Source organism: Aulostomus chinensis, chromosome 16, assembly GCF_037954235.1.
Source record: "Aulostomus chinensis isolate RoL2024-O1b breed Wild chromosome 16, RoL_Achi_v1.0, whole genome shotgun sequence".
Lineage (NCBI taxonomy): Eukaryota > Metazoa > Chordata > Actinopteri > Syngnathiformes > Aulostomidae > Aulostomus > Aulostomus chinensis.
The window spans coordinates 25,508,036-25,526,382 of record NC_141335.1 but is presented as its reverse complement, the minus strand read 5'-3'; the positions used below and the strand labels follow the sequence as shown (position 1 = coordinate 25,526,382).

The following is an 18,347-nucleotide window of genomic DNA, read 5'->3' as shown; positions in this document are numbered from 1 at the left end:
CTGCTTTCTGTTCTTCTTTTGTTTTCGTTTTATAAAACTTCCACACGTGTTTTTGTTTTGTTTGCTGCTCATTAAATCTCAGCTTACATATTTGAGACATGAACCTATAGACACAAGGAATGAGGAGCAGGGAAATGATGTCATCGGTGTGGCGTCACAGCAACAGCGTTCGATGGTGTCAGGTGTCCAGTTTACTGTCACAAAGGAAGCCTGAGTGAATCCATGGCACATTTTGCTGGAACTGAACTGATATTTCATGTGCCGTTTGCATTTTAATGTCCTTGCATCCCTGCGGGGTTTCGCTCTTGCGGTGGCAGCTGACCACAGATCAGCTAACTCGCCCATGTTTTGTGCTCGTTGACAGATGGGTTTCTTCCGTCGACGCTACAGAGAGATCATCGAGGCTGAGAAGAACAGGAAGGACAGCGATGAAAGCTGGGACTGGATGGAAAAGAACCACTGAGACCGCTGGCGGTGGGGTCCCACTGGAGCCGACAATGTTTGGGATTGGGTCGGGATGAATGCAATAGCACAGGGCCTTGCAGCCCGGCCGCCCCAGTGGCACCAGACCCTTCAGTCTTCCATATGTGGAAGAAAAGAATATTCTCCATATTTTTTGGAGACTGAGTATTTTTGCGGGCGTTGGGGAGGGGTCCAGGAAACAGGTGTGTGAGGTGACAGTGGCTTGCCAGAGGACACTAACAGTGGGAAGTCCCAGCCAATGGGGCGGAGCTGCTGACGGAGACTCACATCCACGCGGAGACGGCATGAATACTGGTGGACAACAAAACCCTCAGGGCTGCGCTACATAGCAAATTTATTTTTCTACATACACTTTAAGCCATATTGTGTTAAAATGGGGCTTGGAGAAGCGTTGGGGGTGTGGCGGCCTTTATAAACATACTGTGTGTCGTATGTTTTTCTAGAAGCACTGATGTTTGATAAGAATGACGGCCCGGACTCCTCAGCTTCACCTTACGTGAAGAAACGTCCTGTCTGGTGTGTGACTGGAGGGTCTCTGTGTTCAGAAAGATTCTGTCTGCTCTCTTCTACTTGCAGCTTTGGAAAATCCCCCTGCTCATAGATTAGCATCGTCTGATTCTGTTTTTAACTCACATGCATATTAATATGCTGCATCCTCTTGATGGGGGGGTGGGGGTGGTACTGGCTACACAGTGTAACTTGTTTGATGAATCTGGAACAAGTTACATCTCTAACAGAATATTTGTCTCTCCTCTCCCGGGCGGCGGCCAGAGGGATGCGAGTAGCGAGCTCTAGCAGAGGCTCTTTCCCGCCAGCGTCAGCTCTGTTGTCCAGGCCTGCAGAGAAGACGACGGCTGGCGAGGGTCAAGCTTCCGTCCAACAGCGCCTCGCTAGTCGTGGTTTGGCTGGTTAGAGGTCAGAGAGGATGTGATCTCACTCAGTTTGACATGCTAATCTTCATTCCCTGCAAAGACGAAATGATCTGAATGTCCAGATGAGACAATTATCAGAAGTATTTCTCAGGTATGCAGTGGCCAGAACTCCCGTTAATCTACCTTGATGGTTTCAGCTGTAAACTGCGTGATGTCATGAGACCAGATTAGAGGATGAATTATTTGCTGGCTGCTCCCCACCCCCCCCTCCGCTGAGCATCTTTAATTGACTATTGTGTTATTAGGTGTAGAGCTTTAGCAGGAAATATGAGCTGCGTGTGTCTCCACGGCCAGATGAGCGTCCAGGGTGGGAGTGTCCCTCCACTTGGGCGCCTGCGCCGTGAGTCATGCCCCAAAAATAGGTGAGAATGTGCTGCACTCAATCACAACCCTTAAACCAGCTCCCAGGGGCTCATGGGAGAAGCTCCTTTTAAATCAGTGTTAGCTGCCCTTGAAGACTGCTCAGGACTTCACCCCCCACACCCCCCACCCCCACACCCACACACGTTCCTCTTGGACAAAACACAGAGAATTACCATGTAAACCCCCCCCCAATCATTTTATACATCTGAAACAGCTTCAGATGGAACAGATCTGCAGGAAACCTTTAGAACCCTCGTATTTAAAAGTGCACTTCCCAGGAACAGGCGCTCTGTTTGGCCTTTCTCAACTTTTCTTTGCCACTTCAGGACTCGCTGCCATCGCTCGGCTCTCTGCTGTGCTGTAAGAAGTGTCTTGTGTTTGAAGGATTAATTCCACTGGCTTCAGACCGCTTGAACGTTCACGCCGGCAGTCTGCATCCGTAGGTCAAATCCGAGTGCAGACAAACTGACACTTGACTTGTTCTTGATCGATTTGAACTGTGATGGAGGTTTTTTTTTTTGTATGTTGTCACCGTTAATCACGCCGTAGTTTGGGGGTTTGTACTACTGTCACTGAATATCATTTCCATTACAGTTTGCTGTATGTTTGATGTGTCAGAATGTTTGAGCTGTATATTTATCTGTTGATAAACTTTTGGAAATGTCACTGCTGTTGTTGGGAGCTTGATTCTTCTGTGTGTGTGTGTGTGTGTGTGTGTGTGTGTGTGTGTGTGTGTGTGTGTGTGTGTGTGTGTGTGTGTGGTGCTTGCTGCTGGGTTAGATATATATTATATTTATATTATATTTAAATAGATCACTCGGGGTGATTTGGGTTTTTGTTTTGTCTCTTTTGTCCATCAAACATCATATCTGATTTCTATGAGAGACACTTGTTATTTCAAGAAAATGTTCATCTTCATAACGAAACCAAGGATCTTTGAGTTCTTTTTCCAATCATCTGAATGATAAAAATCTTTCTATTAAACATTTTACTCTCTCAATTAGTGGATTGGCAGAAAATTAATCTGAAGCAAATCTTTAAAACCCTGTTGAGCTCAAACTGCCCGGCCGCCCTCTGGCTGCAGCCTCTTAATGTGGTTCATGTGGTTGTGGTCGCTGGCACGTGGGCGGCGTTTATGACTGAGTCCCTGTGTTTCAACACAATAAGGTCAGTTGTTTAACTGGGAAAAAAAAGATGGATAGCCTGAGCAACAATGAAAGTAACTGAGCTGTCAATCAATTCACAAATTCATCTAAATGTGTAATTAATTCATTTAAATTGATTTCCCAGCACAGGTTTTGCTGTGGCGAGCTTTTTAAACAATTCAACTTAACGACTATATCACAATTTAATCAGTTCATACGTTGGTGAATGAGTGAGTACCTGAACAGAAACATTTCAGAGGTGAAAAATCTTTCTCTACTTTTATTTCCAGCAGCAGAGGTGCAATGCTGCCCCCCACTGGTTCCTCCCAGCTCTCCATTTACAGGATTATTTTCTGTACTTAATTAATTAAATTAAGCAGTTATGTTAATGGTGCCGGTAGCAGGAGCAGCACCACTGCCTCTAAGGAAGAGAAAGCAGCTCATCCAATGAAGCTAGTAGGTCATGTGACCCAGGTTGCTATGATACACTGACATCAAACCTGCAGCTGCAGGTGTTGAATTATTAACAGCAGCCGTCACTACAGCCGCTAACAATGTCTTCCCTGCTGGATCACGGCTCGGTCCGGACGGCGGCGGTGGAGCAGGTGGTCGCTCCCATCGCCTGCCACCTCTGTCTCCTGGTGCTGCTGAGTGATGGAGCCGAGGAACCTGGAGGCTTCAGCCGGCTGGAGGAGGCGGCTCAGGCCTTAGCCCGGGCCACCGAGAACATGGCAGCAGTGGCCTCCAGGTGTGTGTGCGTGTGTGAGAGTGTGTGTGTGTGAGAGTGTGTGTGTATCCTGTTGGAGATAGTTTCTGGTACAAACACGGACCTTACCAGGACTCCAGTCCTCATGGGGACCAAAGACCTCCTGAGGCTGCATGACATCATCCCTGAGTTCCTGGTTGAGGTGTGACTAGAGGTTCAGTTCAGGCTGGGGTTAAGAATAATTTTGTTAGGATTAGGATTAGGGTTGGGGTTGGGGTTGGGGTTGGGGTCAGGTCAATGGACAGTCTTCATTAGCATATCTGTACAAAGTATTTGCCACATACTGAGGACATTTTAGCCTCTTCTCACAGCTTCAAAGGGCTGTTTGACGGTCCAGACCTGGCTTTAAAACCAGGTCTAGAGTTGGGTTGTGGTTAGGTTTAAGAACAGGCAACTGCCTGTGATGATGAGGGTTAGGGTAGGGTGCTGGGGGATAGGATGTGTGTGTGAGAGAGAGAGAGATGTGCAGCAGCTTTGTCATGTGACCCCTGCCCTCCATGTATGGGCTCTCTCCCCGCAGGTGGGCCAGTGAGACGGAGGACCCGGTGCTGTCGGTGGAGATGTCGCCGCTGCTGGAGCCGCTGGCTGCGTCAGGACAACATGTGCTGCTGGCTGCCCAGAAACTCCACATCCAGCCTGGTCTGGCCGAACACAAGGAGGACCTGATCAGTGCTGCCCAGAGCGTCTTCCTGGGAGTGGTCAAAGTAACGTGTGTCTGCCTCTCCTGGTTAGAAAAGTTTATCTAGAGCAAAATCAGCAGGAGGAGAGGAAGAAATGATCCACTGACTACAAAACTGACTGACAGCTTTGAATTCATTCAACTTCCAAAGCTGCTTTTCATTCTCCCAGATGTTTCCTTACATGGACATCACAAAAGGCCTGACTGCTGCTCTTCATACCTGCTACATGTCACTTATTCCTCCAGAATATTTGGCCCAACATTGCTGTGTTGTGAGAATAAAACAGTTTAGAATGTTCTGTGTTCATCTGGGAAGACGGGGAATGCTGTCATTCCAGCAAGTTCTCGAGACAGTAGCTCTTACTGTTGAAGAGCGGGACAGCTTTGTTTGCTGTGCTGTCCAATGAGCTGAGGTGATGTAGAACTTCAGTCGTACTCATGTGCCTGCAAACCTTGTTTCAGTCTCTCTCTGTTAGATTCGCTCACCAAATATCCCAACAAGTAGCATCAGTCCTTCCCTTTCCTTTCCTTTCTCAACTCTCGCTCTCTGAGAGGAGCAGCAAATGCCAGAAAAGTGATGATGAAAGTGGACGATGTCCTAACGGTCAGAGGGTCGTTCACCTCTAAACATCTGGGGAACGTTTCCTGCCTTCTCACGAGAACATCAGAACATCAGCTCACTGATGTAACTGTAAGAGCGCCATCTATTCAACATGATTAAGTGACTGTGTGTGTGTGTGTGTGTGTGTGTGTGTGTGTGTGTGTGTGTGTGTGTGTGTGAGTGTGTGTGCGTGCGCCCTCCCTCAGGTTCTGCTAGTCAACGACGATGCGTCCATCAGAGAAGTCGTCTCGGCTGCTGATGCGGTGTCGGAGTGTCTCTCTGAGCTGGGCTCCTGTGCTGACATCACCTCGCTGCTCAGAGCCTTCCAGGCGTTTTCAGACGCTCTGCTTCTGCTCAACAGTCTGACTGTGGAGAGATCAAAGTCCTTACAGGATCCCAGGCAGTCCAAGCAGCTTCTGGACTCTCTGGAGACCCTGACGAGGTGCATCTCCATGCTGCACACCGCCATGAGCACAACCATCAAACACCCTACCAGCGAGCAGGCCCAAGCAGCCAAGAGATTCATACTTGACAAGGTGCAGAGCACGCTGTGTGACATCACTGCTACCCTGAGGAGCGAAGGTCAGACAGGTTCTCCAGGACCTTGTGGGTTTTACATTGACAGGAAGACGCGTTTGTTGGAGCTCCTCGCCGACCCACCCAGCTCCACGACTCTGGGCAGCACCTTTGACAGCCTGCTGAGGGATCTGGTATTTCATTGCATGGTCGTGGCAAACTCTTCTCGCCGGGAGTCTCAGCGAAGTCTCGTGCTTCAGTGTCGACGCATCCTGCAGTCCTGGTCCGACATCAAACGGATGATAAAGTCCCAGGAGGATCCTGATTGTTTGGAGCCTCTGCAGAACTCCTGCACCATCGTAGTGCAGCAGATTCAGGTGCTTGACAAAGTAGTGATGACCAGCATTCTCTATCAAGTCCTGGACACGTTTCTGACAGCATCCACTGTATTTGAGGGCCTGGTTGATCTGACCAAGCAGGTTCTGGCTGCAGATTCCTCTACAGACACAGATCTGAACTCTGTTCAGCCAGTAGTTGAAGATTTAATATCTTACACTGACGGATTAATTAGAGTTGCAAATTTTGTCGCAGCTGTGGCCGTTGATGCGAAGAGCCTGGAGAATGTGGAGAACTCGCGAGTGTGCCTGGCAAGACTCCGGGCCAACATTGGACCTCTGTCACTGGAGTTGGAGGATAATTTGATACAAACACTTCAAAAGCTCCATGAGACCTGTCAACAATGGGATGAGGAGACACGTCAGCTGCAGGACGCGCTCAGTGATGTCATAGATGTCAGGGAGTTCACCGCGATCGCCATTTCTGAGATGGTGAACAACCGTCATGGCTGTGACTCAGCATATAGAGAGCAGAGCTACAAGCTCTTCCATGAACATGCTACACGCTTGAGGTGTCACATGAGGCTGGTGACGCACTCAGTGAGGAGACACCTGGACAGAAGTGATGAGCCCATCTACAGGAACGGTCTGCTGGTCCTGTTGAAGCAGGTTCAGCTCTGCCAAGCCAAGGTGGAGCGGTCCATCAGAGACATGCTGCGGGGTTCCAGCCTGAGCGTGGAGGGCTACTCCACCTTCTCTGACAGCGTTTCCACGGCCCTTCAGAGTTTCAAGGTTGTCAGGGAGGGACTGGATGGCCAACAGCATCCACATCTGCTCAGCCCGCTGCGAGAGGGGGCACGTCAACAGGATGTCAAAAACACCTGTGAGCTGAATCTGGATCGTGCGCTGACAAGTTCTGAGTCTCCTGTTCTGGAGGTTATTGAGAAGGATTTGTACGCTGAACATGAGGTGGAGCACTCAGTCCAGGAAACTGTGATATCAGAGCCGGCCCATAAATATGACAGCGGTGATTTAGAGCTACCAGCTGCCTGCAACCAGCTCAAACGGATCCACATGCCCTTTGAATTTGACCTGTTACCCCTCCTTTACGAAGTTGTGACTGTGACGAAAGGGAGAGATGTGACAGTCCTGAACCAGGCCTGCACGGGCCTTCTGGAGCTGTCCAACTGTTACGCCCAAGCTGTGAAGGAAGCTCTCGCAATAGTTGACGCCGTTGATTGTAAAATGCTTGAAGGCCTCCGGGCTGATCTGGTGTCGCTGACGCCGCTGCTGGTCCACACGGCTCAGGAGACGGCCATGAGCACGGCCATGAGCACGGAGAGCATCTACAAACACAGCACACGGTTTTCAGACCTTATCAACAACATCCGCAAGGTTCTGCTGCCAGTGGCTGGAACCTGGTTTCATGCTGTTTACGCTGAGCTGCGAGGACGTCGAACGACCGCAGATGTCAGACAGCAGCTGAATGAATTCACAAGTTCATGTGCTGACGTCGTGCGTCTCTTGACGTCGTCAGAATTTTCTACTCAAAGAGACGGTCAGGAAACTTTGAGTGTTTTACACAACAAGCTGAACAAAGCCCAGAACAACACGAGATGTCTGGTGGAGTTTTCTGCCTCTGGGGAAGGCCGGGTAGATCAGCTGGAGGCACTCTGCATGCTCTGGGGTCTGTCCGTTCACATTGTGTTTGATTCGCTGGATAAGATTTTAGGAAGAGCAGCCTCGATGAGCCAGTTGAGCCCACAGAAACAGCTCTCCATGTTGTGTGAGAACTCTCTGAGACTCCAGGAGGCCGCCAGGCTCACAAGTCTAAACTGCAAAAGTGGTTTCAAATCCAAACAGTTGACAGAACTCCGAGATGAGCTGAAAAGCTTGACTGACACCTACCTCCAAGCTGCCGAGCACGTTGGCGTGGCGGTGCCCGGCGTGATGCACCTTGTCCAGTCAGAGCTCTGTCAGAAGCATCTTCTGATTAAAATCCGGTTGCTTTCAGGTCATTTGAGCAAAGCAAATAAGAATTATGACACAGCACTTCAAAACATCGTCAGCATGGCTTCTTCTGCTGCTGAGACAGAGGGATTGGAAAATGCCACACAGCTGTTTTTTGAAAATGTCAAATCTGCAACCAAAAGCGTTGAGAGCTGCTTAAACTACATCCGGGACCCGCGAGCTCGCTCGAATCTGAGGTCTATCAACGACCACCTGTCTTTCCAGATCTCAGATATAATCAGCAGGGTGAGGCTCCTGGTGGAGACCCACGATGGGTGTGACGCACTCAGTCTGGATGTGCAGATTCAGTGCTGGTCAGCCAAAGCTCACTATGTGGTGGAGGAGCTCTGTAAGCAGGAGGGGATTCACCAGGGGGCCACGGAGCACATCAGGGCTGGTCTACAGGGCAGGACCCCTGGAGATATCAAAGAGGTCTTCCCTGTATCCGGCGTGGACGAGGCTGGGGGTCCATCTGGAGCAACCCGGCAGAAAATCCCTGTGGATGCGATGGAACCGAATATGATCAAATATGGACCTGAAAAGGATGTAGGTATTTAAAGATTCTACTGTCACTCATGTTCTTCACAAGAACTCGTGTTCCTGTTTTCCTCTGCAGGACGTCGGCTCGAGCGCACAGAGAGACGCCTCCTCACTGGCCTGCACCTCCCTCTTCCTGAAGCAAGAAAGCGACAGCTGGGATCCTGAAGACAACCGGATCGTCCAGGTGACCAGGAAGATGGCGGACACCATCTACAACATGACTCACTACTTGAAGAACAAAGGCCCGTTACTGGTAATGTCCACCAGAGGGCGCTCTGCTGCCTCCCTCCAGCCACCAATACCCATAACCAGCGCAGGTTTGTGTTTCCAGAACAAAGAGGCGTTTGTGGCTGCAGCCAAAGACGTGATCTCACACTGCCAGTCAGTGACGCACTTCATCAGAGTTATTGCCAACCACTGCCTGGATAAACAATGCACAGTGGAGCTGTCTCTCATCGTGGAGCAGGTTCTCACCGTCACCAACCAGCTCAGCATCATCTCCAGGTCAGTGAGGTCACACTCGTCAGGCCAGTATCACGACTGAGAATTACACCGATTCCTTAATTCTTTATTCCCTGTAGCGTCAATGCTGTGACACCCGGCTACAGATCGTCTGATGAGATCCTGGTGAAGAACGCACAGAATCTCCTGCAGACGGTCCTGCGCGGCGTCCATGCTGCTGAAACCGCCTGCATCACAGTAAAGAGAACACAGCAAATCCAAAGAGAATACCAGGACACGGATCAGTGTCCATCTTAGGGGCTGTGGACTAATTCTCCTCCTCCTCCAGGGTTTGAGGCAGCCTGAGCCCAACTCAGAAGGAGCAGAGGCAACCGCCCTGTGTTTCCAGTGGAAGAGGAACCTGGAGATCCATCGGGCCCAGCAGACCTCCAACCCAGACACTGATGAGCTGGGTTTGAGGAAGACTTCATCTCACTCTGTGGCACCCAGTCTTGCCCCGCCAGTGCACGATGGCTATAAGTTGCCACTATCCTTGAAAAAATCAGGCGCTGAATACATCTTTTAAGTTTCTGTTTGATAAAAAGATGTGAAACATCAAAGCTCAAGGACGTAATCTGCAGTCGTGGACCTGAACACAGAAGTCAGACATCGGCACGAACGTCATTCATCTCTTTATTAAGATGCTGATAATAAAAACCACTGAAATGTGAAAATGAGGATACGTGTTGATCAAATGTCAAACATTATTTGAAAACCATTAGTTTCATACTGACCCAAAAAACAAAGTAAGATTCAGAAACACTGTACACACACGATTAAGAACAAAATTACATTTGCAACTTGAATTATGAAAAGAACAAAGCAGGAACATGGCTTGGTTTCAGTCCAACAGAGCTGTCAGGGAACATTCCAGACAGTCAAAACCAACGAAACAACGCAACAATGAAATAGATTTGAAAAAGTTAAATTGGTAACAAATGTTCTGACGACATCACCGAGTTAACACCGCGTCTCTCACAGAATATTGTCGATCAACAAGTGAAGGGAAGTCCATGAGAAGTGCTACTTACAAGCATGGCAGCTGGTTTTTACGCTGCTGACGGCTGTCAGCCGAAAACGCCACAAGCATTTAGGCCACATAAGATAGAAAAGAATCTGTAAAAATCTAAACTCAGACACTAAAGATGCAGAGGGACAAGCCACACTGAAAAGGTGCTGCAAGCAGTTACACTAGAGAAATAAAACGCCCGCATCTGTATAGGCTGCAGGGTGATCACGTGACCTTACTATGTTGCAGGTTGACGAATCATTTATCATAGCAGGATGTTTTAAAATCTACATGTTCACGATGGGAAAATCCCTTACATAAAAACGAGCAGTGGCGTTGGGATCTAACACTAGGAAAGCATCTCTAAATACAACAATTCTCAGGAAGGTTCTTAAAATGTTGGTTACATCATCACACCTATGGATGCGCGAGCTATTCTACAGGATGTCATCTGACCCAAAACTGTACAAGGTCACAAGTCTTTTTTTCCTCATTGTTTACATCGTACGTGAATGTACAGCACGGACAGAGGAGCTCTGAAAACACACACGTCAGCATCGGCGAGATCATGCTCTAGTCTTCTCCATCGATGAGGCGTGAGACTGGACTGTTTATAAACAGGATGTATGTACAGGAATAAATAGATTTATAGCTTAATAATGACTAACTGATGTGTTCGTCAATATACAAATTCTATGCAGCTTCCTGTGTGTCAACCCTGCGCGAGTGTTTACTGGCAGAAAGGAGACGCGGTGGGATCGAAGGTCTTGAAAACATCCTTGAGGGTCCGGTCCTCGGCCTCGTCGTCTGGCTCCTCCTGTCTCACCTCTTCTTCTACCACCGCGTCCTCCTGCTCCTTCTCCTCGCCCTCGTCTTGAGCTCCTGTGGAGCCCTGACCTGACACTTTGCACTGCCTTGGGTCAGTGTACTGGGGTCGGATCAGGCCTGCCAGCGGCTGGATCGGAAGGTTATGTACTGCAGGGGGGTTGACAGGTGCAATTGTCGGCGCTGGGGGCGTGAAGGAAGGTGGAGACTCGTCTGAGACACTGTCACTGCTTTTTGTTTCTTCAAAAGAGCCACTGCGTCGAGTTGGGGAGAGCGATGGAGGAGAAGTGCTGTCTTTCCTCAAAGGGTTTTTCAGAATCCCTGCCTTCTTAGGAGGGTCCACCTGGTCCTTCTGGGCCAGTTCGGTTTGAGTACGAGGGTCGTACAGACTGATGCCTCCGAGGATTGTGGTGGGACTGTCCAGCCCTCCTCCAGAGGAGGCCAGGCGAGGCGCATACGGTGGCAGCCTCTCCGGCTCAGTCTTGGCTCGAGCAGCGAGAGGGGAGGAGCTAGCACTGGCCTTCTGCAACCTGGGGTCTACAACTCCTCCCCCAGCGGAGGGTTCTTTCTGACCCATCAGCTTAGAATCCAGACTTCCTGTACGCTTGAGTCTCGGGTCTAAGGACTTCTGCTGACGTGGGTCTACAGGTCTTTCTGTGGAGGATCGAGGCTCCGGAGATCCAGCTGGCAGTCGACCGACACGTTCCTTCAAACGAGCAGCAGCCAGTCTGGGGTCAGTCGGCGGAGGGCTGGAGACAGAGGGGTGGTCAGGAAGATTCGCTCGGGTCATCTGGGCATCAGCAATTAGGGGCGGGAGGGGTAAGTTGATGGAGTGTTCCTGTTTGGGCACCAGAGACGGGATGAGGTCCTCAGGGGCCCAAACCACAGTCTGGGCGAAGGCAGGCCGCTGGAGAGTAATGTCCACCCGGATGTGGCTGAACTGCTTTAACTGGCACCGGGGGTCCCGCAGCACCACACCCGGGTTGGCTTCAAGGGGGATGAGGGACGCTCGCTCCCTGAGCACCCTCTCTCCCTCCTCATCCTCATCTCCAGCTGGCACCTTTTGGGGAACCGGATTGTTCTGCTGGCGAATGGAACTCTGCTCCACGGGTCTCTGTTTCCTGGGGTCCCTTGAGAGCCGTGGATCCAAACCCCCATCAGACTCCTTTTTTAGATCTGGCGGCCGCTGCCGTGGGTCTGTCTTCACGCGCGGGTCACTGGGTTGGCCCTTGACAAGGCGGGGGTCACCCAGCACTGCAGCAGCGGGCTGGGGGGTCTTCAAGTGCTGCATCTCACTCTGCTTCTTTAGAGACTTCAGGATGGAGGAAACCCCGCTCCCATCCTCCTCATCACTGGAGTACCAGTTTGTAGTTTCATCTGGAGGAAAAGCAAACATCTTTGTGAATTCCGCACCATCGCGTCTCCTCACATATCCTGAGTCGCACGCTTCACTGATCAGGCTCGTGGACGGAACCTCACCTCTGCTTGTGCTGTTATCGTCCTGGGCCTCCGGCCTGTGGGCCTCGCTCCCCTGCGGCTGGGCCTCTTGCTGCTGTTGTGCCAGGTGTAGAAGGATGGCCTTCTGGACTGCAGGGGGTAAAGACTGCAGCTGCGAGTCTGCACCCATCTGCTGCAGGAAGGCCATAGCAGGGTCCACTACAGCAAAAACAGAACAGAACACTGCATTTCCTTCCTGCTTTCACTAAAGGGATCCATAATCAAAGCTCAGGGTAATCATGCAGGACTGGATTTCACACTGACCTTGTCGGCCTAGGGCCTGGTTTTGGGGGGAGTTGCTGAAGAATTCATGTGGGCTCTGACCAAACGATGTAAAGGGAAAGAGGCTCTGGAGCATCTGCAGGTCTGCTACCGGGGGGAACGGAGGCCTCTGCACGTTCATCTGAGTGCTGATGTTTCCGTGAAAAAGCGGAGGTTGACCAGGCGGCATTGGAAATCCATGTGGTGGGTGCTGACCCGGCGGGCTCTGTGGCATGGGTGCTCCAGCAAGGTGACCCATGGGAACCGGTGATTCAGGGTGAGGATTAGGAGGAGCGGTGGAGCCTGACACACCTCCTGCCTGGGTTTCCTCTGAGCCCCCACTCAGCTGCCCTTCACTCTGGTTCTGGGACGTGTTGGAGCCGCTGGAATACAGAGGAGAAGAAGTGGAGGCTCAGCTCAAAGCTGCTGCTTCTAAATCTGAATACTGCCGTTCAATTTAGTTACCTCAAACCAATTTTATGTGCCAAGTCTACAGTCGGTTGAACCTTGATCTCAAAGAGGGAGGGGATCTTCTTTCCTGCTCCGTCAGTGGGACTGCTCTGACCAGGCGTGGGGAGCAACCCCACCCCAGGAGGAGGCTTTGGAAGTGGGGCAATGCCCTGTTTTCTCAGGTCCTCCAGCTCCAGCTCATCCTCCCGGGCGTTCTCCTCCTCAGTGTTAATGATCTGGTCCAAAACATGACAGTTACTGGACGCCTTCAAAAAGAATAATAGCAAATAAACACACTGACTTCTTACCTTATCAAGCAACTCTTTGGCCACGTCGTTCAAAGCCTCGTGGGAGAATTTGCAGTTGTCCCCTTGATAGCATTTGGCTCCAGTGTGAAAGAACTTGCAGGGATACTCATGTGCTAGCACAGGTTAAGGAACTTCAGATTTCAATTCATCATGATTTACTTATGAGGTGCAACCACACAACACGCTGCTGTCAGGGAAGGATATTGTGCATGTAAATGCATTTATCTCCTTTACTGCAGTACCCTTGGAGGTAGAATTTACAAAGCTCCTTTTTCTTATCAGGAATGACGAGCTCATGTTCAAACTTGCACTGCTCGCCCTGCATGGAGACAGAAGACACCTGTCACTGCTGACCTCGTGTCCGTTACTTTGACGGACAGAGGAATCAACAGATCACCGTCATCACTGTACCTTGATGCATCGACCTTCCAGGAAATACTTGCAAATGTATCTGCCGTTGTGTTCAACGGTGTGCTGGTTGATGAATTCTTTGCTCATAATCAGTCGTTTCTTCTGAAAACCAGGATTTTTTCCTTCCTATGAAATGAAAGTGCGACTTAATTCAGTCTGAAGAACTGGATCATGAACAGTGTCAAGCTTGCAGGTGGTGGAGGACTCACAGGAGCCATGTCCTCCATGCCCTGGTCTCCTCCTCGGCCCCGTCCCCGTCCTCCCCAGGGTTTCCCCTTCAGCTTCTTGTTCTTGTTGAGCATCCCCCGTCCTCTCCCTGGTCCGCTCCCCCTGCCTCTGCCCCTCTGCCCAACTGAGGATTTTTTTTTTTTTTTTTTTAAAGGAAGTGATCAGTGCAGCTTCAGTCATGTGACACAACATCCCAGTGAACAGTAAAGATCTGAAAGTGGGTTCTTACACTGCGGTTGCTTCATGCCCCTCATGCTTCCTCTCTTCATCTGATCTTTAGCGTGCCGTCCTTTGCCCTGACTTGCTGAATCTTTTGACGGCAGGTACTCAGACATGTCGTCATCGTAGTCGTCCTCCTCCTCCTCGTAGTCGTACTTGTCGTCACTGTAGTCGCTGTACTTGTCAAAATCGCTGCTCTTGTGCGGCGAGGACTTGTGAGCATTCCCGTGGCCCCCCTTTGAATCCCGTCCATGCTGGAAGGTCAACAGTACAACCAGAGACACTCATCAATGTCCCTCTGAATATTGAGCATCAACATGCCAACATGCGGGGAAGAACTCACGGGAGCAGGCTGGGTGTCGGACTCGCGGCCGGGTCCCTGGCTCTTCCGGTTCTTGGGCCTCTCTGCTCGGTCGTAGTCGGAGTCGTAGCTGTCAGAGCTGGAGCTGCTGGAGGGGGAGTGGTGCTGAGGAGAGGGGGATACCAGACACCAGGTCACATTCAGCCTCCACATGGACGCTCTCGCTGCACAAACAACAACATGAACAGCAGCCTACTTTCTGTCTGTCGCGTCTCCTCCGTTTGGACCTCCTCTTCTCTCTGGTCTTCTTGTACCTTTTCCTGGAGTGTCTGTGAGTCTTTTCTTCCTTCTCTTTCCCCTTTTCCTTCTCCTTCTCTTCATTTGCCTCTGTGGCCTCTTTGTTTTCCTCCTCAATTCCAATTCCTTCATCATCTATTTCTCCATCTTCCAACTCTCCATCTTCCCTGAAATGAGGGAGAACAGGCAGAACAGTGAGAATCATGTGTGACATCACAAAGCTCCAGGTGAAGAAGAGCTTTCCTCCTCACATCATCACGCCAGAGCCTGAAACGCGGAGAGATCCCACACTCACAGAACCAGAGCCATCTGTTAAAACACCAATCATCTGACCTCTGGAAGAACAAGGCCTTTCACTGGGTTACGAGGACGGAGGACATAAATTGCTGGTCATTTTGAGGTGTACTTTTGTGCTCAAACATACAAAGCTCGAATTAAAAATACAACAACAAAGACTGAGGTAACGTTTTACAAAATGAAATCCATAGCAATCAAATGAACCAACCTTTTCTGAAACTTTCTAAATATTAACGTCCACAGCTTCTTCACGCCTGACAAACATTCTCATGAGAACAAATCCCTGGGACGTTTGTTTACACGTGAGAAACGAACCGCCAAACCAGCGTTGAACCGTATCAGCAGGCACTGAGCTGAAATGAACAAGAAGCTACGTGCTGATACATTCGATCATAAATTAGAGTCTTTGCTGACTTTCTTGATTCGTCAAAAACTTAGCAGCAAAGGCCTTCATTTTTTTTTCCCACTTCCATGACTTTTCCAGGATTGAGCCCTGATGAATACAAACGCTGGCGTCACGACTGCAGCTCCATTCATCGAGCAGCGCTACCAACGACACGTCACACCGCAAAGAGATTCCTCAACCAAGCAAATACAGGAAGGACGCTTGGCTCCTGGTCACGGGTGATGAGAGACTCTGGCAGCAACGGGACCAACAGGTTTGCGGAGCAGAAACTTTTCGTGCGACTGTTAGAATTAGTCAGAGGATGACGGACATTTCACTGGCATGAAGGAGCCAATTTGACCAACAACAACAAAAAAAGGGCAGATTTTAAAGTAAAAGCTTCTCTCCAAGAGAATACAATTCCTTATTCAACTATTTTGAACTGTTCATCAAAGCTCATAGCTAGAAATAAAAGTGCTACCGTTAATAATGAGCTGAAACTGTTGTTCAAAGACTGTAATTCTCACGTCACTGCTGTGAATGACCAGAGTCGCTTTCCTCTGTACAGCAGCTGATCTGGAAACAGAGCAAGTGAATCTGTAAGTCAGCGCTTTGCCACATTTCCCTGAAGTTTTCCCCAGAAAAACCCACGTCGTTAGTGGGGATACGTGGTTCCAAACAGTGGACACGCGCACTGAAGTCCGCTCTATCAGAGAATCCTCTCACTACTGAACTGCAAACACTCCAACATGCAGGTAATCGTGGAGCGAATTTCTGTGGCTGTAGCTAAAGATTCTGGCATCAAAAACTTTCTGAAAACTTTTCCAGGCTTGGAAACAGCAATATTCCATGACATTCCCAGGTTTTTCATGACCGTACGTTCACTGAACTCAACATTCAGTCCAACTGAAGCTAGAAAACACAATATTCCACCTGAACGTTGCATGGAGCTAGGAACACTAGCGTAGCCTGTTAGCAGCTGTGGCTCTCGCTTCACATCTCTGACACTGATGGGAAACTGTTGAGCAGCACAAATGAAGCCACACGCGCCACAGCCAGATCAAGACCTCCCCGTCCACCAGATCAAGACCTCCCCGTCCACCAGATCAAGACCTCCCCGTCCACCAGATCAAGACCTCCCCGTCCACCAGATCAAGACCTCCCCGTCCACCAGATCAAGACCTCCCCGTCCACCAGATCAAGACCTCCCCGTCCACCAACACCATTGCACAGTCTGGTTTCATTGGAACTCTGGTTTTTCTGAGCCATCAGAGCAACTTGAAGCTGTGTGAGCAAGAACAAAGACGGTGTAACACACAAAGAGGCCCCAACAACAACAACAACAACTCAGCTTCTGTTCCAGGCTAACAGCTGAAGTATTTGCTGGAGCCATCCAACTCTTGGCTCTACTAGTCAGGACTACTGATGAGTCTCAAGGACACAGCCTCCTCATCACACCCTGCGTGAACACCGCCTCTGTGCTGCTGCCCTCGTAGCCGCCAGAGGGCGCCGACGTGCCGGCATGGGCGTGGCGTAAACATCCGTCATTTGTATGGTGTCCTGCAGATGGCAACAATGCAGCCATGGACCCGTCCCAGTAGCACAACAACACAAACGACGATGTTCATGGAAATGATCATGAATGACACGGCGACACCGGGACGGCGTTACTCAGCTGCACCGGAAAGCATGCAAAGATTTTGGAGGGGGAAATTATCTCTGAATCTCGTGGTTAACAGAAGACAGAAAGACAAGCATGTAGACCCACAGCACTGAAAGGCACAGATGAGCGTTATCAAGAATTGCATAAGATGGTTACTCGACCTTTCCTCCCCTGCAAGCTCAGAGTCTGTCATGTTTTTGTCAAGGGCAGGGGCTGGGGGACTGCAGACCAGGCTCACAGAAGCCATGGCACACGGATCTGCCTCCCTCCTCTTTCCGGTACAAGAGTGAATTAACTCAATCAGTCAAGGAGACGTTGGGTTGTGAGAGATGCTGAAGATTTCAGACTGGAAAAAACTCACGGTGTTACATGTCTCGACAGAGACAGTCTACAGACACCCTCCTCTCTCATATCAATGACGTTTTAACTCTGTGAGCGCAGCTTGATACCCCGCTTTGCTAATGTCCCGTCGCTTGACAGCTGCCATGGTGAAATAGAGGAGACGGAGGGAGGAACAGACAGTGTTGTAACCATGTTCGCTGATTTCTGCATCTTCATAGGCTTTTCTCAACAGGGACATCATCTCAAAATGGCTTCTGAGGTCTGCCTGCCGCACATTCTTCGGCCGCGTATCCGTCCGCGTATTTATAGTCCCAGCAGGATCTATCTAACATGGAGGAGCTCCGCCGCGGCCTCCTATTGGTCAAGCACCGTCCGAGGGAAAGCGGCGGCGGCGCTGATTGGTTGAAGAGGTTGTCACTTATTCTCCGAGACAAAGACGCTGTGCGACGCTCAGCCCGGTCCTTTGTCTCCCCTCTGGGTCGTGACTACGTGCGCTACGCTGCTTTTCCGCTGGTTTGTCCAGCTGCGTGTTTCCTTCTCTCCTTTTTTTTTTTTTACGTTGTTTTTACGTAAGTGGGAGAAGTTTTAGATGAGCTCGAGCCTCGCAGTGTCCCGCATATCACCAGCAGAGGTCGCTGGAGCCAAACCCGGACAGACAACAACAACAACAACACTAATAATAATAATAATAATAATAATAATAATAATAATAATAATAATAATAATAATAATAGCGACTCGATACGAACTAATTCACAACAACTTGTAGTTATGACATTTTTATTTTTGTGCTTTCCATGAGAAAAGCAAAAATCTGCTTCAATCATCAAAACCCAGGAAGGAAATGAGGAAGGGATTTATGACATCAGATAATCAGACGCGTCAAAGAGTGAGGACGGGATCCGTTAAAGCCGTAAACACGTCAGAGGTTCTTCTGAAATAAGAACTTTACAGAGGAGGGAGGGATGACGTTTGTTCCTACA

The 18,347-nt window shown here is 49.8% G+C and overlaps 3 protein-coding genes across 9 annotated transcripts in view; 2 read left to right on the top strand and 1 right to left on the bottom strand.

Annotated features, from left to right (window-relative positions):
* The window catches only part of itga9 (integrin, alpha 9), a 45,975-nt gene extending 43,531 nt beyond the window's left edge, over positions 1 to 2,444 (top strand). For all 3 annotated transcript variants that reach the window (XM_086180672.1, XM_086180670.1, XM_086180669.1), the window contains exon 28: positions 365 to 2,444. In XM_086180672.1, the coding sequence (XP_086036798.1) occupies positions 365 to 463 (99 nt within the window). In that variant the 3' untranslated portion in view covers positions 464 to 2,444. The remainder of the gene's footprint in view (positions 1 to 364) is intronic.
* Positions 2,445 to 3,477: 1,033 nt separating this feature from the next.
* On the top strand, positions 3,478 to 9,581 carry LOC147247974 (uncharacterized). Its single transcript, XM_086181396.1, has 7 exons — positions 3,478 to 3,671; positions 4,210 to 4,393; positions 5,176 to 8,328; positions 8,447 to 8,623; positions 8,702 to 8,874; positions 8,952 to 9,069; positions 9,161 to 9,581. The coding sequence occupies exons 1-7, from the start codon at positions 3,478 to 3,480 to the stop codon at positions 9,395 to 9,397; spliced, it is 4,236 nt and encodes a 1,411-aa protein (XP_086037522.1). The 3' UTR covers positions 9,398 to 9,581.
* On the bottom strand, positions 9,490 to 17,610 carry zc3h6 (zinc finger CCCH-type containing 6). 5 transcript variants are annotated; one of them, XM_086181400.1, is made up of 13 exons: positions 16,565 to 17,133; positions 14,929 to 16,449; positions 14,637 to 14,844; positions 14,423 to 14,545; positions 14,090 to 14,333; positions 13,842 to 13,984; positions 13,633 to 13,758; positions 13,426 to 13,540; positions 13,222 to 13,331; positions 12,929 to 13,149; positions 12,467 to 12,846; positions 12,185 to 12,361; positions 9,490 to 12,082 (listed from the first exon to the last, which is right to left on the bottom strand). In XM_086181400.1, exons 2-13 carry the CDS (start codon positions 15,003 to 15,005, stop codon positions 10,611 to 10,613), a joined length of 3,396 nt encoding a protein of 1,131 aa, XP_086037526.1. In that variant the 5' UTR covers positions 15,006 to 16,449; positions 16,565 to 17,133; the 3' UTR covers positions 9,490 to 10,610. The 5 variants fall into 5 exon arrangements, with proteins under 5 accessions (XP_086037526.1, XP_086037527.1, XP_086037523.1 ...); XM_086181401.1 differs by lacking the exon at positions 16,565 to 17,133 and having other exon boundaries at positions 14,929 to 15,033; positions 15,183 to 16,468; XM_086181397.1 differs by lacking the exons at positions 14,929 to 16,449; positions 16,565 to 17,133 and adding an exon at positions 17,184 to 17,610.
* Between the last annotated feature and the right edge of the window lie 737 nt (positions 17,611 to 18,347).

Excerpts from the sequence above, each read along its gene's own strand:
- LOC147247974 (XM_086181396.1), top strand. The coding sequence starts at position 3,478 with ATGTCTTCCCTGCTGGATCACGGCTCGGTCCGGACGGCGGCGGTGGAG. Across the intron at positions 8,329-8,446 it reads CAACCCGGCAGAAAATCCCT|GACGTCGGCTCGAGCGCACA; the intron begins GTGGATGCGATG and ends TTTCCTCTGCAG. Across the intron at positions 8,875-8,951 it reads CAGCTCAGCATCATCTCCAG|CGTCAATGCTGTGACACCCG; the intron begins GTCAGTGAGGTC and ends TATTCCCTGTAG.
- zc3h6 (XM_086181397.1), bottom strand. The coding sequence starts at position 17,269 with ATGGCTTCTGTGAGCCTGGTCTGCAGTCCCCCAGCCCCTGCCCTTGAC. Across the intron at positions 13,541-13,632 it reads TGGAAGGTCGATGCATCAAG|GGCGAGCAGTGCAAGTTTGA; the intron begins GTACAGTGATGA and ends GTCTCCATGCAG. Across the intron at positions 13,150-13,221 it reads CCAAAGAGTTGCTTGATAAG|ATCATTAACACTGAGGAGGA; the intron begins GTAAGAAGTCAG and ends GTTTTGGACCAG.